Source organism: Chiroxiphia lanceolata, chromosome 14 (genome assembly GCF_009829145.1).
Source record: "Chiroxiphia lanceolata isolate bChiLan1 chromosome 14, bChiLan1.pri, whole genome shotgun sequence".
In the NCBI taxonomy this organism is placed as follows: domain Eukaryota; kingdom Metazoa; phylum Chordata; class Aves; order Passeriformes; family Pipridae; genus Chiroxiphia; species Chiroxiphia lanceolata.
Window position 1 is genome coordinate 1,002,996 of NC_045650.1, and position 19,085 is coordinate 1,022,080.

General features: G+C 46.9%; 1 protein-coding gene across 3 annotated transcripts in view; it reads right to left on the reverse strand.

The window, feature by feature from the left end:
- Positions 1–356: 356 nt before the first annotated feature.
- Positions 357–19,085, reverse strand: part of NEXMIF (neurite extension and migration factor) — a 173,705-nt gene continuing 154,976 nt past the window's right edge. For 2 of the 3 annotated variants that reach the window (XM_032702060.1, XM_032702061.1), the window contains exons 3-4: positions 16,225–16,349; positions 7,917–12,565 (exon numbers count right to left, since the gene is read on the reverse strand). In XM_032702060.1, the coding sequence (XP_032557951.1) occupies positions 8,283–12,565; positions 16,225–16,300 (4,359 nt within the window). In that variant the 5' untranslated portion in view covers positions 16,301–16,349 and the 3' untranslated portion in view covers positions 7,917–8,282. Of the gene's footprint in view, positions 12,566–16,224; positions 16,350–19,085 lie in introns of all 3 variants that reach the window. The other variant, XM_032702059.1, reaches the window with a different exon arrangement.

Below are 19,085 nucleotides of genomic sequence, written 5' to 3' on the forward strand. Positions count from 1 at the left end.
CAACCTGAACTAATGCCTCTCCTGCCTCCACACTGTTGCTACCAGCATTGAGGGCTGATGAAAGGAACAGTCATTTTTAAAACAAGTAATTTTTATGCCTTTTCTATAAGAAGATGAAGACAGTGGCATTTCACTGCACCCACCTGCTCCTTCCCAGGGAAAGGCCACTCTGGGGGTGCTTCCTGGCACTGCTGGAATTCTGCCAGGATGGGGAATCCACTCCCCCAGCACAGGGGGCTGGGAAGAGCCTCCCCTTCCGACAAGCCCAAACCCATCTCTGCGCCCTGGGAAGGCAAAGTGTTAATTCTGTGTTGACTTGAAGTTTCCATTTCTCAATTAAAAACCAATTCCTAATATTCAATAAATGGCAGTTTTAATTTCTTCTTCATACATAATCTTAAAATGAGATTTTTAATTTTTTTATTTATTCCATAAACAATATAACAAAACTCAGCAAGTTAACAATATGACGTTTTCACCATACAGAGTCAGTCACAAATATTTAAAACCTTTGCAACAAGAACAACAAAACCCAAAATATTACAAGAATAATTTACAAGAGGATCTATAAAACAGCAAAGCGCTCACAAATTTTCCAGTTTCCTTTACACAATATCACTACACTCTTTCACAACATTTCTTTTTATTACAAAATTCCCAACAAAAGTTTAATTTTTTTCTTTGTATTTTGGTTTTTAAAACCAGAAACTTTTAAGTATACATCCTTTTATTAACACCCGAAGGTGCAAAAAAAGGGAAACCTCACACATACAAACACTTCACAGCACTTTTCTAAGAAAAATATACACTTACAAAATATTTTACAAATTGGCACACTTAAAAATATACAAGATTTTGTAGGCGTCTTAGAGTGATCCTTAAGAATTATACTTCAATTGACTCTACAGAATATTTATAAAGCTTATTCTAAAAGAAAAAAGGCAAATAATTTCCAAACATGTTAAAATTGCAGTGTAAAATGTGGAACAGAAATGGATATGTTACATTCATAAAAAGGGCCATTTAATAGTTCTTAAATGCTCAAGGGGGGGATAAAAGTTTTCTTTAGCACCATAAAACAGGAGCAACTTCCTAACGAGGTGCCTCTAGTTCTATGGAAGGGACTCAAGGAGCAGTACATTCACATCTCTGGAGGCAGCAGTCGAGGCGCCCGGCCAGCGCCGGGGCAGCGGAACAGAGCAGCTCCTTGGATTTCTACCCTGCTTCCCACCGGGAGTAAGAGACAAAAGGAGTTTCACCGGTACCTTGGTTTCTTTGTTGTGTGTGTGTGGTTTAGCCTAGGTTTAAGTCTTCCCTTTGTGCTTTTGAAGTGGACGTCTGTCTGTCTAGCTAGCGAAGGGTAGTGAAAAGACCAATTTGATTTCTTGTTTCCTTTTGCACCAAGTGTTTAAAGGCTCAGTAAACATGTCTGGCAACCCAAGCATCCTGCGAGATGGAGGGAATCCTCCTGCTTCACATCCCAATTCCCTTAGATGGCTGTTACTCCACTGTCATTAGTGTCACTTGTTTACCTGAGAAACAGATTTGAAAAGCCTTGCTTCTACCACAGACATTGTACTTTGTTTATTTTATATATTTTTCTTTTTTTTTTTTTTTTTTTTGCATTATTTCACACGCTGAAGAGCTAAAGAGGCACATTCTCAGACAGATGTCAGCGGCTTGAACCTGCAACCTCCACTGGACCCCCTGGGAGCTGCACAGGCAAATCCAACACATCGAGTTGAGAAAAGATCGAGGGCCTGATCCTGCACCAACCGAAGTCCACGCACCTGAATCTCTTCTCACCTACACTGACTTCAAGGGAGTTTTTCTTGGGATTTGACATCACCAGCCATCCAGGAAAGCACTTGTGGAGCCGGAGCCCCAGGAGCAAGCTCTCACCTAAGTGCTTTGCTAGACTGGGAGCTTAGGGAAAGAACGTGGTCCAGCAGGTAAAGGATGACGATGCTTCAAACATCTTTATTTTGGTTCATGGCTCATTTGAGCCATAATGCCAAAAAATTAACAGCAATCCTGACTTTTTAAAAGAGCAAACAGAGCAACAATGGTTTCTCAAAGCAACCACGGCCAGGCTGAGCCAGCCTTGGCTTTTCCTTTCCGAGCAGTCAGATGGCACAGTGTGGATGGGACAGCCCTGTGGCTGCCCCTGCCCTCCTTCTCCTCCTCCTCCTTGTCCTCCTCCCAAAATGCCTGGCTACCTCTGGTCTGCAAGTCATTATTCTCAAGACATTTTTCAAAAACATCCACCCTCTTATGCTTAGAAAAAGAAAAGCAAGATGTAAACCTGGTAAGATTATTTTTTTAAATAAAAACCCAATAGGTTTTTATTGGATCCCCATCAGTGATATTTTTCTATTTACAAAACCTCTCTACGCAAGTGTGTCCAGCAAACGATGGCCGTGGGGTGAGCCGGCTCCTGCTCAGCTGCTGCAGGGTTTTGTTCTGCAGGACATCTCTGCCCGGCACAGAGAACGGATCCTTTCCCAGACCCCGGGAGAACCACACCCCGTGGGACAGCGGGGAGTGCCACCTTCCCCTGCTCTCAGGCAGCTCCTGCTCCAGCTCCGAGGTGGGCAAGAGCCAAGGGCTCAAGCTGTGCTGCCCTGTGTTGTTCTCCTCTTGGACAGACTTTATGACCATGCTTTGGAAGCAGATGGTTCCTGCTTCTTAATGTCACTGCCAATTTTAAGCCCCCCAAACCCAGGAGAGCAGCACTGCCCACACCAGTGCTTGGTGGGACACATTGGAGTAGAAGTGGAATGAGATAAAGTAGAAAAGATGCTGCAGAATAAACATCTTTTGTGTGGCTTGGCTTTGTTGCCCCAGCCAGGAGCCCAGCTTGAAGGTGTGAGAAGGATGGAAGTTTCACTGGGAGCAGGCAAGAGGATGGGCCGAGAGGGGAGCCATTGCAGGCAGGCACAGGGAGCCCTGGGGTGTGGGGGTGGTGGGCAGGGATGGATGGGACCCACCTCCCAGTCCTGCCCCAGCTGTGAGCTGCGCCACGAGAAACAAAAATGCACCAAGAAAGGCAAATGGAAAATAAGAGCCTGTACAGTAAGGGACAAGGCAAAGGTGGGGAGTGATGAAAACCTTGAGGTAGCGATAGGCAGGTGGTGATTAATTCTAGGAAAACACACTTCCAGCTCTTTGAGGAGTTAGTCAATAGGATCCCCTGGGAAACTGCTCCCAGGGACAAGGGAGCAGAACAGAGCTGGCAGATCTTTCAGGATGTTTTCCATAGAGCACAAGGGCTCTCAGTCCCCAGGTGTAAGAAATTGGGCAAGGAAGGCAAGAGACTGGCATGGCTGAGTCAGGACCTGCTGGTCCCAACTGAAGGGCAAGAGGAAATGCACAGGCAGTGGGAGCAGGGACAGGTATCCTGGGAAGAGTATTGGGATGCTTCCAGGTTGTGTAGGGATGGGGTGTGGAAGGCCAAGGTGCGGATGGAGCTGAACTTGGCATGAGATGTAAAGAATAACAAGAAGGGCTTCTACAGACTGAAAAGGAAGGGTCAAAGAAGGTGTAACGTGACTGGCAAATGGGTACCAATAGATGAGAAGGCTGAGGCAACCTCTCTTCCCACCATCCTTGAGTGGATGAACCACAGGACAGGGACTGCAAGAGCAAAGTCCCTCCCATTGTGAGAGAAGATCAAGTTTGTGACAACCTGAAGAACCTGAACGTACATAAGTCTATGGAACCTGATGAGGTGCATCCCACAGTCCCGAGGCAACTGGCTGATGCAGCTGCCAAGTAGCTCTCCATGGTATCTAAAAAGTCATGACAGGTGAAGTCATGGAGAATGGGAAAAGCAAAACATTGCATCCATTTTGAACAAGTATAAAAAGTAGGACCCTGTGAACGACCGACTTGTCAGCCTCACCTCTGTGCCTGGAAGGATCATGGAACAGACCCTCCCAGAAGCTCTGCTGAGGCTCCTGGAGGACAAGGAGGTGATTTGGGACATCCTGTACAGCTTCACCACAGGCAAGTCCTGCCTGTCCAACCCAGTGGCCTTCTCTGATAGGGGTGACTCCATCAGTGGACAAGGGAAGTGCTACAGCTGTCATTTATCTGGACTTCTGTAAGGCCTTTAAACAGTCTCCCATAGCACCCTTCTTTCTAAACTGGAGAGAGATGAGTTTGATGGATGGACTGTTCAGAAGACGAGGAATTGGTTGGATGATCACATCTCAACAGCTCAATGTCCAATGGATATTAGTGACCAGTGGTGTCCCTCAGGGGTCCATACTGGGACCAGTACTGTTCAGGATCTTCACCAATGATGCAGACAGTGGGAACGAGTCACCCTCAGCAAGTGTGCAGATGACACCAAGCCGAGCAGTGTTGTTGACACACCTGAGGGACAGAGTGACAACCAGAGGAACCTGGCCAAGCTTGAGAAGGGGGCCCATGTGAAACTCACGAGGTTCAAGACGGCCAAATAAGAGGTGCTGCAGCAGGGATGGGGCAATCCCTGGGATCCACACAGGCTGGGGGATGAAGGGATTGAGAGCAGCCCTGCCGAGAAGGACCTGAGAAAGAAATTTTTTATGAGGGTGGTGAAACACTGGCACAGGTTGCCCAGAGAAGCTGTGAATGCCAGAGATGGCCCTGGGAGCATTCAAGGTCAGTCACACAGAGCTCTGAGGAACCTGGTCTAGTCAAAGATGTCCCTGTTCATTACAGGGGGGTTGGACTAAATGACCTTTAAAGGACCCTTTCAACCCAAATATCCCACAAAGATCAAAAGGGAAGAGGGTAAATGGTTGGCTCAGGACAATTTCCAAATTTTGAGGTCAAGTAGCAGAGGGATGACTTCGTCAAACCCCGGGAAGGGCCAGTGCCACACCATGAGGGACCCAGGCTGTTTAACAGAGATTTTTGGGGTGGAGATGGGATGACCACCAAAGATGGCAGTGAAATCAGAGTGGCGGGAATAAAAGAGAGAGCAACAAGGCAGCTGGTATTTGTGACTACCATCATCCTGAAACACCGAGCTGGGTTTTCATGGATCGCCGAGAAATATAAAATAGTCGATATGTTCTATGCCTGATCTTCATGCCCTATTGCACACTTCTCAAATGCAATAAATATTGCTATCCAGTCCTGTACAAGGTGTTTTATTACAAGTCCCATATTCATAACATTAAGCATAACAAGCACAGTGCAGGCCAGGTGAAATGTGCTTTCAAATGATGGTTTTGGGTGAAAAAGAAGGTCTGTGCCACATCCCAGCCCTGGACTTGACCTGTCTCCATAAAAGCAGCAGCCAGAACATCTCAAAGAAGGGAGCTGCCAGCCCCTCATCCTGCAGCACGTGGGACGAACGCTGAAAAAAAGGGATGTGCCAACACCACAGCAGTGACTGGAGCTTGTAGTATCTGATGAGCCTACGAATAGAAAAGAGCTGCTGGGGAAGTGGGGAGAGCGTGATGGCTGCAGGCAAGCCCAGCACCCAGGGATGGAGCCCTACCTCAGCTCTTGTCTCCAAAATAAATCCTGAGCATCTTCTGGATCTCCCTCCTGAAGCCAGAGCTGGGGTGGGATACCCCAGGGACCACTCTCATCCAGAGCAACTCACTCCGGGCAACGCCAGCATTTATTCCAAGAAAAAAATGAACTTAAAGGATGGGGCTTCCAAATACTATTTTTTTTCAGAGTTCTTTCTTTCATCTGTTAAATAAAGCACAACACAACTGCTGAGCTGTTCTCTTTGGGATCACAGAGCTGAACCTCAGCTACACCTCAAGACCTTAAGACCTGCAAGCGCTGGAAACATTTTGATTCAAAACAACACTCTGCATCTCCACTTTGATTACGAGTGCTCGCTCTTGTTTTTTTGCTAAACTAACTTCAACCAATTCTGCTGCTTTGCCTTGTACGTGGGCGGAAACAAACCTCCTAGTAAGGAAACCTGAGCCTAGTCCTGCTCTCGTGGGACACCATCTCTGCTCACAACCACATTGGCGACGTGATCTGTCTCACTGCTTTATTAAGGCTCCTCTTCCTCATCAGTTTTCTATTGCATATCAGTCCAAGCCTCGCATCCCTCTGCTCCCAATCACTCCCAGTTCGCAGGGCTCTTGCATATCAAGGTTTTTCGTAAGAAATCAGCAGCAAAACTCACAGGCTCTCAGTTGCACAAGGAAAATAGATATTGGTTGGGTTCGTTATTCTCATGGAGGGCAAGGGTGTGGTGAGTAGGGTTACAAATAAGGCCTTTTGAGAATACATTTAGCATTCAATACTTAATGCTGTTTTAAGAAAGTCCAGTCATGGATGATCCGGCCCTGATTGGTGAGATCACAAATAGCTCCATTGGTTGTTTTTTTTTATGAACTGAGTCAAAGAAAAGGTTAGGAGTTGTATTTAAAATGAATTACTTTGCTTTTGAAAGTTCAAACTATATTGGCATCGCAAGGTTTGACACTGAGGAAACACCAAAGCTATGATGGGAGAGCGCTTCTGACAGGCTCTGCATCGAAAATGTTTAAGAAACTACTCAAAGGAAAAGTAAATAGCAATCAATGTATGAAATGTATTAGTTCTGTTTTTATACCTATTTTAGAATTTATCCCAGGTTCTTATAAAATATATAAAACTGAGATACAAAGAATTAGCAATGTAACTTTGCATTTCAAATGATCTTCAGCTACAGGTTTTGCTTTAAGAAAACAGATACTTGAAAAGCAGCTGTTCTGTAGTCTCTAGATGCAGACACTTGAGTTCCTGGCAAACTTACCGTCAGTGGTTTTCTGAACTCCTCCACCATTGCAACTCTCTCCTAGAATTCAACTCAACATTTCACTATTAAGTTTATCCGCTCGTGGTTTCAAAGAGAGGATGTTACCATTTCCCAGCATCGGTTTCAAAGTTCCTTTTTCCTCCCCCCCCCCTTTTTTTTAGCTTTTTCTCTTTTTTTTTTTTTTTTTTTTTTTTTTTTTCCCTTTATGAGCTTTAAACCACAGGGTGAATCCATGAAATGAGGTAAGTAAATTTGGCACACTTTTAGTCATGTCCATAAAACTTTTGGTAAGTTGTATCAGTGAACAAGATCGTTTTCATCGTGAGTTACAGGTGCTTTCGAAGGGGGGTGGTTAGTACTTAACAACTGGAATGTTTCTAGTAAAACCAAAAGGCATAGCTGCAGAAAACACTCACAACCCAATGTTGATAGAGAAGTAAAAATATATACAATACAGTCACTTGTTCATAGTTTGGCACAATTTTTTGTTGCTGTGGGTAATAGTGCATAAACTACTGTACAACAGTATGACTTTTAAAACAGTCTTTCACAGAGAATACCAGATTAGGTTTGCTTTCAAATAATAAAATTCCCACAATTTCAAACTCTTCATTTCAGCACTTACATTTCAACAGACCACAAGGCAGATTTCGAAAAGGAACCGACGGGAAAAAAAACAAACCCAACTGAAAAAGAAATGGTAAGAAAAGAACCAAACATCAACCGTCTTTCTAGAAAAGGGAGTCTCTTCTTCAAATACAGGAAACCCCAAAAATGTTGTTTCTGCTTTAAGAAGAATGGAGTCCGATTCCCTGCAGGAAAAAATCAAACATTTGATGCCATCTTAGTTAGCTCGTCTGGAGTCACCACGACGGAGCGAATGCGCTAAAGGCGGGCGGGTAGAGAAGATGCAGCTTTAGATGATGCAGGTTAGGAGATACAACAGCAGAGGGGGCCAGAAAGCACTCAAAAATTGCCACGTGAAGCTCAATTAGGAACGAGTTCTCATTTGCAAAGTAAAGTTTCGAGATCTTGGCTTTTGGATGCAGAACCTCTTTTTTTTTTTTTGTGGTTTATTTTTTACAAAATGTTCCAAAAAAAAAAAAAAAGTCTTTCCTCGTCAAAATCATTAAAAAGAGCATGTAATCATGTTTTTTTCTTTGTTTTTGTTTTTCCCCAATAAATAAGTAATTAAAAACTGAAGAAGCCAAACAGCAGAAAAGAGTAGCCTTGTTAGTTTTTTTAACCCCAGCCAAGCCAGAAAATTGGTCATTCTTTTAGGTAGCTTGCAAGTCATAAGTATTTTCATGCATTTAAAAATAATAATAAAAAACCAACCAAACAAACAAAAAAAAGAAACCAACCCCAAAACCAAAACCAACCAAAACTGTAAAAGGGGAATGTCTTTTTTTTTTTTCATGCAACTTTTGCTTTCAGGAAGGAAAAACTGAGGAACAACGGGCCTAGCAGGTGGGAGGGAGGTTAGGGGCATTCCAGCCAGTTTGGTGCAGCATTACCTCAGTTTCTCAAAAGCAGCTGTCACGGGTGGGTCCTTGTGGGGCTGTTCGCGGTCCATCCGCTTGATTTTACAGTTCTCATCCCGCAGTGATTTCGAACTGGATTTATGACGGTAGAGTTTTTTATGGGTAGGTCCATTATTGCCTAAAGTGCTCAGGTTACTATAGTTTTTATCAAAAAAGGGAGCGTGAATGTCCGTGGTGAACCCGGTCGAGCAGTTGGGGCGACTGGAGTCGCAGGTTGCAGCTTTGCTGTTTTTGCTTGAGCCCTTGTTGTTTGACTTGTGGTTCTTCGCTGCCCCCGGCGAGCCACCGTTCGCCTTCTTCTTCGACTCTTGGGACGTCCCTGCCAAAATTTTAAGAGTTTTCAGTTTCAGGCTGTTGGACTCTGGTGACCGGAATATGTCTGGAACACTGTTGTGGCTGACAGGCCCCCACAAGGGCTCGATGGAGGCCATCATAAACCTCTGGACATCGGCCATTCCCGACGCGATGTTGGACAGGATGTTGGAAGGTTCCTCAAACTCCCTCTGATCATCGTCCAGGAGGCTGGTGGCATTGCCCAGGCTGGGTTCTGACCAGCCCGTGCCCCCCTCTTTTCCCAGTGGCCACTCTCCAGAGAGCCCATTGTGCTTGCCCAGCTTCACTCCGGCTGGGCCACAGTGCTGAGTGCCCTCAGCCAGGCCCTTGGTGGCCAGGGCCACCGTGCTCAGCTGAGGGACTGCCCTGCCACCAACAGCTGGAACCTTCTCACCGTTGACTCCCACCGCATTTTTCCCTTTCCTGGTGGATTTCGGCGCCTGCCTGGAGTTCTTCCCTTGTGGCTTATCGGTTCCTTTGTTGGTTTTGGGCGATTTTTTCCGGGTGGCTTTCTGGGAAGAGCTTTGGTTTGTACCCACATTCTTGCTGGATGAACTTTTCCTCTTCGATTTTGACACTTTGCTATTGGTGCTAATTTGACCAGATGGCTCATTAAATGTTGACAAGCATGGACTCTTTTCGAGAAGGCTGACAGAATCTTCATCGTTGAACATATGGAACTGGAACTGGTGATTATTTAAAGCAAACCCATTATCTGCCTGATCCTCGGTCTGTAGGACTCCACAGTTCCACTTGACCTTCTCGGAGCTGTTGAGGGCAGGCTGGGGGCTCTCCTGAAAGCCCTTCAGGGTGCCCAGAGGCTTGGCATCGGAGCCAGCTATCTGCGGGGACAGGTTGGGAGTGTCTGGAGGGGACATCTCCGAAAGTGACGACTGGCGGAACCTATCAGGCGTGAAGTTGGAAATGTCTAAAAGGTCTGTGGACTCCTTCAAAGGGGTGATTTCATCTATGCTCTGCTGGATCACTAACTTGGGACTGCAGTGGGCCAAGAAATCATCATTAATATCATCCTCGCCGTCCTTTTCACAAGACTTTAAACTTAAAGAACTGTAATTACTAGAACTAACTGACAATGAACCCACTGAATCAAAACTAATGAGCCTGCCATCATCTGTACTTAGTGTACCTCGTTGGAAATGAAAGCGCCCCTCTCCATTATTAAAATGACATGACTGATAAGAATCATCAGACTGCACTTGTTGGCTATCCGGCATGTAATTTTTTTGGTATAGCAATTTGCCGCTATTCAGATTGACTTGAGTGTATCCAGAGGCAGGGAGCCCGTCCGTGCCTGGGGTGCCGCCGCTGCCGAACTCGCCCGGCAGCCCGGCTGCCTCCGGCAGGTCACCGGGGAAGTCCTGGCGGTCACTGCCGGCCTTGGCCGGCCACAGGCTGCCGAAGCTGCTCTGCTCCATCTCCAAGTGGCCGGGCGACTGCTGCAGCTCCGACTCAGAGGGCGGGGAGAGCACACAGCTCTGTGCCGGCTGCAGGGCCGGGAAGGGCTTCTCTGGCCGGACGATGCTGGGGAGCGGGTGCTGCGGCTGCTCGGAGGGGTGCTGGGCGAAGTACGGGATACCCGTGTTGCTCGACAAATCCGAAGCATCTAACAACGTCTGCAGATACCCTCCGGGGATCAGGGGTACATTGGTGGTGATATTAGCAGATGGCAGAGGCTTGTCTGAAGAGGAGGTGGATGGTAGGAAAGGAGAATTTTTAGCAACCTTATCCTCGTGGCACTCCGGGAGATGGGAGCTGTCTGAAGCACAGGGACTGTTTTCGTCCTTCAGACGCGCTGCAGGGTCCTGGTTTTCCAGCGCTGGGGAGTCCTCCACTGTACTGGTAGCAGCTTTGATCTTCTTGCACTTTAACCTGGCCTCACTTTTGAATTTGATCCTGCGGAGCACTTTCCTTTCCGTCCCCTTGTGCTCCCGTTCCTGCGATTTGCATTTCACGGTGGCGATGCCCGTGATGTCGTGGACGTGTAATCCATTGGCACAGCTGGGGGTGGCGATGGCTAACGCCGGCAGCCCTTTCAGGCCCACGTCCTCCTTACTGCTGCAAGGCTGCTTGTGATCAGAGGAGCAAGAGCCCAGCTTGTTCACTGACTGCTCGATGGCTTTAATTCTTTGAATCCGGTGCCTGTTTGCTAGCTTGCATTTTCGCTTCCGTGGGTGAGGGAGGAATGAAGCATCTGAGCCGTTAAGATAGAAATTCTGTTTGTGGTAGAGAGACGATCTGAGCAAATCCAGCCGGCTCTGCTGCCTCTCCTGCCAGAAGCCCTTCAGTGGGGCCAGCTTCTTGTATTTGCTGAGCAGCTCCTCGTTCAGAGTAACAGTTGTCTCGTTGGCATCCACTTTGCTGAGCTTCACCAGCATATGCTTCTCCCCTTTAAACCTGTTAATGATGATGTACTTGATGATCACAGGGGGTTCCTTGCGAGAGACTTTTCGCCGTTTCTTGGGGCACCACTCGTCATCGTCCTCCTCCTTGGGCCCGTCCGGGAGCCACTCCTTCTTGTCCAGGATCTTCTCATTCTCGATGGAGTCCACATCGTACAGGTAGTCATCGCTGTACCGCACTTTCCTCTTTGCCCGCAACCCGTAGTTCTGCTGGATGAAGGAGCCAGAGTGGTCCCGGGCCAGGTACCGGCTGCAGTCCTTGATGTCCCGCAGTACGTCATAGGAGGACTCCGTGCAAGTGCTGTCATCACTGAACTCCCCGGAGTCCTCCGTGGAATTCACCGAGTCCAAGAAGTGGCTCCTCTTAGAGCCCACGTACTGCACCATCTCTGTGCTGTTGCAAGATTTATTTAAGGCAGCTTTCTCCTCCTCCTCGCCGTCCTCTTCCTCGCCATCCTCCTCCTCCTCCCCCCAGATGATGCCTTCCTCAGATTTGAATTGAGAGGGGTCAGTGGCACCGCTGGGCCCCCTTTTCAGGGTGCTCCTGCTGTCCCTTTTGGTGCAGTTGCTGAACACGCTGGGGAAGAAGTTGAACTGGGCATCCTCCTGTAGGGTGGTGGTCTTCTCCCGCACGTTGTCCTGGAAAGATTCGTATCTAATCTTTAGGGAGCAGACATCACTTCCCAAGGTGGAATCATCATCGTCGAACATGTAATTATCCACGTCTTCCTCAGAAAACAGATTCACAGAAAGCTCATTTTTGGAGCAGAGGTCAAGCAGCTCAATTTTACTTTCACTAATGAAAGATTCAAAATAGCCCCATTCCTGGTTGGGATTTGTTAGTAAAGGTTCCTCACCATTGCATTTGTCTAATAGTAATCCCTCGTAATAATTTTTCTGAGTGGGGTCCTCTGAATCACTGTCAGATTTTTCTGCATCTCTTTTGTCCGCTGCCCTCGATTTATGCATAGGGAAGCTTAAAAGCTGGTCTGAAAGCAGTTGATCCCCATATCTCATGGTTTCTCCTGTGCTCATGCAGTGAATCCCTATATCAGAGACTGAACAGGTGTCATAATCCCTATTTATATCCCCCACTTTCAAGCTTATTCCCGGCTCTGCATCAATGCCGTCCTTGGATTCAATAAAGCAGCCCAGACAGGTCCGGCTCGGCTGCATCAGGCAGTCTCCCGTCAGCGCCGACATTCCTCCGGGCTCCATCATGGTGAACGGAGCCTTCTCGCAGTCGCCCGGCAGCGACCAGGAGCTCATGCCCTTGGTCACGCAGGACGTGAGGGAGATGGCGTGGGCAGAGGAGTCATCCGAGGTGTGCTCGGGGACATCCGTGAGCCGCAGCGGCGACGGGGGGCTCAGCAGGCAGGGCTTCTTGGCCGGCGGGGCTCGGTGGCACGCGTGGTTTTCCCTTGGCGCCGCGGTCAGGGCTGGGAACGGCACCGTGGCCTCGCTGCAAGGCCTCTCATTGCCACCCAGGGCGTGTGACTCTGGGGGGAATAAGGAAGAGGGAGGGAGGAAAGCAAGAGAAAGAGAGAGGGGTTACTACCCTCGCAGGTCTGCTCGGGTTTGCCACCCCGCTCCCCTTCTCCCAGCATTTGGTGGTGACTTTTCCCGACTGCTCCTTTGGGAAGCAGCACATGCCCTTCCCACGAGCGTGCAGTCCTTCCCTCCTGGATCCAATTAACGTGGTGATGTGGATGGAAGGGAGAGGTAAACACACTCCCCTCTGCAGCAGCTGGAAGAGGTACAAGAGTACGTTTGAAAAACCCAACCCATCCACTCTTCCCTCCTCGTATTCATACCGTTACCTGGATACTGCCTCTCAAACCTGACAAGGTTATTAAAAAACAAAACAAGCCTAATAAAAATGTTCCCATTAACATTGAAAAAAATTAACAGAAAAATAAGATTCTTAAAGAAACGAAGCATCCCCCCCGTGGTGCCTGAGCTTACACACACCTGAGCTGCACTTCTGCTCCAGAGACAGAAAGTTACAGCTGATTTTAAAAACCCAGCAGTCTTTTTGTCACTGTCCATGCCAAGGGAAGGCAGAAGATTACACAGAGTTTAAAGCAATTATTGTTAGAATTATTGTGAGTTATGCCATTCTTCCCTTATCTGTAAAAATGCCTTTCTAATAATGTAAGGATTTTTTTTTTAACCTAAGGATTTTTGTAGTTTTACCTCATCGGGCTCTTTTATGGCAGAATAAAGTTATGAATGCACTTTTATCTGACTTCTGGCTCAACGGACGATATGACCCTTGAAATTTAAATACGACGTCTTTTCATCCACGAACACGCTCTGATATCTCTGTATTAAAAATATATATTCCAATGAGTGCATTCATCCCAGCCAGAGACCTGTGCCGACTCCGAGCCCAGGGCCTTTGTCATGGCTCATGTCTTTCCTTTTTGGTGGCTCCACTGAAGGCAGAGGCAGGAGAATGGAAGCAACGAGGCTTTCCAAGGAGGGACAAACGCTTTAAACCACAACCAGAGAACTAGGATGTGGCATTAAATGGGGTATCCAAAGGGATTTGGCTGCTGCAACCCCTCCACAAGTGCTTTTATTCCCAACTCAAAGGAAAGCAAGTCTCTTGAATCTTTGGCAGTCTGGGAAGGGAAGGTCTGTGTAGGCACATGTACCATGGCCATGATGGAAAACCCACTGAGCAGAGCAAGTGGGCAGGATGGAAAAGGAACAGGATGTGATGGAAGGAGTGGGATTCCTGCCCGTGCCAAGTGTAAAACTTAGAGGAGATCAGAAACCACCCAATCCCATCCCCAAAGCAGTTTTGTGCTGTGGGGGCCTTAGGGATGGACCCCACCAGTGAAGCCCAAACAAAGTACAAGCTGCAGCCAGAACCACACAGTGCTCTGAGGACTTTAAACCACTTTCCAAAGACTCCATAAATCCAACCAGAAGTGCAATGCAAGCATCTTCGACATGCACAACTTGTAAAAGACGAGCCTGGTTTGCTTGAAAAGGGTTAAAAAAAAAAAGAAAGAAAGAAAGAAAAAAGCTGATTTTTGAGTCCCTCCCACCAGTTTTCAGATGAGAAATGCAGAGGTGGTATCTTTTTCCTTAAGCACCAAAACAAATTAACCAGTGCAGTTCCACTTCAGAAGTAAAGTAAAATAAAAAACAGCTTGGAGCTGACAGGAAGCATGGAAAATTTGAGGATAAAAGAAGAATGTCTGTGAATGCTGTAAGACTCAAAGAAGGGGGAGGCAGAAAGCTGAAATTCAATCTGGAATGCTGCAGTCAATAGTCAGAGCTGCTATTATATAAAATAAACTGTCTCTGGGTGTTTCTTTAGGTTTATACTTGTGTGAGTGAACTTAACTCTTGAAATACAAATGCCAAAACTTGATTTTCTAGGGCCCCGTATTGGCCTAAAGTCAGGTGTATGTTCAACTGATGCTCCAAAAGAGTACAGTTCACACAGAGAAAGCTGAGAGGCAAAAACACTCTTCCCAGTTTAACTCAACATCCACCCAAAAGCACATGGGCAAGGGGAGGTGGTGGCACCAGAGTGCTGGCTCACTGCTTTGGATTCAGCAGCAACTCCTACACACCAAGGTTTAAACTGGAAGTTTAAACTCACAGAAGGGAGGTTTAGATGGGATACTGGGAAGGAATTCCTGGCTGGGAGGGTGGGGAGGCCCTGGCACAGGCTGCCCAGAGAAGCTGTGGCGGCCCCATCCCTGGAAGTGTCCAAGGCCAGGTTGGATGAGGCTTGGAGCAACCTGGGCTAGTGGAAGGTGTCCCTGCCCATGGCAGGGGGTGGGACTGGATGGACTTTAGGGTCCCTTCCAATCCAAACTGTTCTGTGATTCTATGTCTAATTAAAGCACTTTTTAAGCCCTGTTTAGTTGAATACCATGGATGTGGTATCGGGTTCTAGAAATCATCCCTCCTTACTAAGCAGGGAAGCACTGATTTTACTGTCCATGGGATCAGACAAGGAGATCATGGCTAGAAAATCCTCTTGCAGCTTCAGCAGCTCCAGCAGCTCCAGCAGCTGTGGATTTACTGTGTGTAGTCAGGAAAGAGACAGAAACCTCCCAAATTATACCACCAGCACGTGCTGCAGGGTCTCTATGGACACCTGTGTGTCTGGAGTTGCTCCAGGTTTTTGGTAATGGACAAGAACAACGTTTGTCTCCACACACCTTGTTTGAAGCTGACAGAAGGACCTGAACATACAGTGTGTCAGACGACCCCTGATATCTAACAGGATCAAATTTATATATAAATAAATATACATCTCAAGATTTATAGGCCAATAGAAAATGTAAAAAGCCATGAAATTAAGCAGAAAACATGCTTGGAGAGTGAAAATGTCAGGGTCTGTCTCCCCTCTGCATTTACTGTGGCCAGTGACTACAGTCCACATGACCTAAGAAACTGCTCAGAGGCGCATTTATTTCAATCAGGGTTTCAGACAGCTGAGCACTGTTACTTCTGATTAGTTATTTTGAAAGCAAGTCTGGAATCGATGGAATAGATACAAAGTTGGGCATTTTGGGCAGGCTGCTGGAAGGGGCTGATCCTTCCTCTCCAAAGCCGGTGGCAGCTGGAATGACTTGGTGACTCCCAGTGGCACCAGTGTGGCCAGTGGCACCAGTGTGTGTGCAGAAGAGAGGTTATGGGAGCTCAAAAGTCAAGTTTGCCTTCCCATGGGAAACAAACCATCCTGGTTTGCTTCTTCTACCCAATCTGTAATTGGCCCCCGCTTGTAGAGACTAAGTATCCTCCAGTTAAATTTTGCTAATATTGGGTGGTGGGTTCATAACTGCTGAGAGAGGGAAAGATTCCCAACATACAGAGGGGCTACACAGTCCTGGATGATTTTTTCCTCCTAAGAAACCAAACTAAAGTCTCTAATTCAAACTGCATGTGCACAGAAGCATTTCCAGCCACATCCATGAATGGGTAAAAGCAGTACTTGTTAAGACCTAAAAAGGTGTAGATTCATGGCAGGAGTGACACCTGTGCAGAAAACACCCATTTACCTCACTGCTCCACATTGCAGAGATACCCACAAACCGCTAAAATTAAACACACAGAAGGAATTAGGAAAATAAGTTGGCTTGCAAGTTGTCGCTGCTCCCTCATGTACCGTAATTAAGTTCCTTACCATTTTCTTTCACCCCATTAATCAGGATAGTTTCTTGGTCTTCTGAGGCACAATCCTGCTCTTGTTGGTCATCCATCAATTTAACCTCTTTCTGTTCACTCCATGCCCCACTGCATCTGGCCAACCTGCACATTTCCAGAAACATAACCACAGTCAGTGCAATTCCCAGGACTGGCTCAAGGAACTGTGAATAAAAAATAACAACAATAAACCACAATAAAACACCCCCACACCACCTCACATGCTGCCCCTACCCTTCTTAAGAGGACAAATCCGATTTATTTAGGCTCTTGGATTGTCACTTTCCACTCCAAAAGCCAAGTCCAATGTATTCCAGCAAAGTTAAAATGTTGTGTATCACCACTTCCTCCCCCAAAGTCCTTCCCTAGAAGGTGGGGCAGTGCTTGGCACCTCTGCAGCACCTTTCACATCGCCCGAAACCGCTTTGCAAAGGTACGTCAGCCCCGTCCAGCCAGGTGAGCTCACCTATCTCCAGATGGATGAGTGGAGAGATGAAGAGAGGAGGACTCACCCTAATTCATCAACACCAACTCTGCACTGGAGTTGGAAGAGAAACACAGATACCCAAGTGACAATTGCTTGCCCTAGCTCTCAGCTACTGCTCTTCCAAGTGCTGCCAGCTATGAAAAACTCCCCCAAAAAAGCAGGTGTTGGGGAAAAAATATTTCTAGTCTCTTCATCATGAGAGCTCCACCCTCAGAAGCCTCGTTTCCCAGGCCCCTACAACTGCCTGCACTGTCCCCACAGGGTGAAGCTCCACCTCAAGTGAATGACCACCAGTCAAGCCTGACTGGACTTGATGGGACTTCATCAAAGCAATGAGATCAGGATCAAGCCCAGAATTGTCCCCGTCCTCCATTGAAGATCCACCCACCCACTGAAACTCTGCCTGTGGAGAGGGAGCAGCTGTGCCAGTGATGTGTCTGAACCCTGGGCTCTGGTGGCACAGGACCCTCATCAGTGCTCTGATAGACAGAATTTCACCTCTTTGACTACAAATTCAAGTCAAAATCCATTTTATTTTCTTCTGGCAACTCAAACTCAATTTTTTCTCTCTCACAGAGCAGGTACAAGATTCAAGCACTGGTTTAGGTGTTTTTCTGGTTTTTGGGGGTTTTTTGTTTGTTTGTTTGTTTGTTTTAAATCAACATTTGTCAATGTCTGCTGTTCCCACAGTACTCACTGCCCTGGGCTTCAGCAGCCAAACTTCATTCATATTCAGATTTGCAGTGGAGTCCTCTTAATTAACGTGAAATCTTTACAACTGCCTTAGTAAGTGAAACCTTCACTGAACTTAAAGATGTTTTGACACCAAGAATAAGATAAGAATAACAAGCATCAGTAACTCCATTCCTTTACATATTTAACTAACCCCTACAGTTTTCCTTTGATGCAAATCCCCATTTCAAAGCCTTCCATGCCGGGCAGTTTGTTGTGGTAAGACCCCTCTCCCGCCAGCACCCGCCCCCTCCCCACACCCCAGCTCCCACCACCGCCAGTAAAGCTGCAGCATCACTGTCCTGTTGGAACAGGAGCAGCTCGAAAAGCCAGAGCACAGATCAGAGTTATCTCCATGCAGCTTGGAGGAGATTAATGTCTGAGTATGAAAGCTGCTCTGCATCTTCCAGTGACAGGCTACAGCTCCGTGCCTCCCTGATAATATCTCCTGCCTATTAAATGTATCTTAATTAATATAAATATTAATAAATTAAGTTTTTAAAATATCTATTAATGAAAATATTAATAAAATATCATAAGCCTCAGGAGAATCAGAGGATTCTCAGGAGACCAGAGACCACATGGACCAGTGTGGCTGCAGGGGAAGGGGCTGGTTGCTGCCTGAGGTATCACAGAATGGTTTGGGTTCGAAGGGACCTTAAAGACCATCCTGTTCCACCCTCTGCCATGGGCAGGGACACCTTCCACTAGTCCAGGTTGCTCCAAGCCTCGTCCAACCTGACCTTGGACACTTCTAGGGATGGGGCAGCCACAGCTTCTCAGGGCAGCCTGTGCCAGGGCCTCCCCACTCTCACGGGGAAGAATTCCTTCCCAGTATCTCATCTAACCCTGCCCTCTGGCAGGGGGAAGCCATTCCCCCTTTTGCTGTCACTCTGTGTCCCTGTCCAAAGTTCCTCTCCAGTTTTCTTGGAGCCCCTTTAGGCCCTGGAAGAGGCTCTAAGGTCTCCCTGGAGTCATGCAAAGTAAAAGGGGAAAGGCTTTGCCATGAGAACAGCCTCAGTCCTAGAAAGGACATGGAGTATGATCACCATTTAAATATTTAATGAGATTTATATCCACAGTATATCCACTTGGCAACATTTCAAGTATCTAAATATATAATGCACATCAGGACACTATGGAATTTTTCCTCCCTAGTCAATGTTTAACCCCCAGGTTGAGGGGTAAAGGTTGATCCAGGGTTGCTGTGGAAAGGTTCATCTTGCAAGTCAAGTCTCTGTTTATCAGTACGATGAGCTGAGACCTGCAGCTCTAAGCCCAGAAGCATCACCATCCTCTCTGCTGACCCAATTTTTGCTGAGTGTCCTGGTTTACAGTGATTTGGTGTAAAATGCCACAGGTGGCCTGTTTTCACCCCATAACACCATCATAGCCATGTTACAGTAATGGCCTGCAGTGAATAAAACACAGGACAAAAGCAGGAACAATAATTCTCTAATACTGTAAATTTGTCACTTCCAGCACACAAAACATCTCCAGGGAGAAAGCAACAGCGTCAACACAAACCACCAGGGAGCTCCCCAAGGAAAGTCCCAAGCATCTGAAAGAATAAGATGGTGCCATCCTATTCCTGCAGGGATTTCCACCAGGGGAGGAGGGAG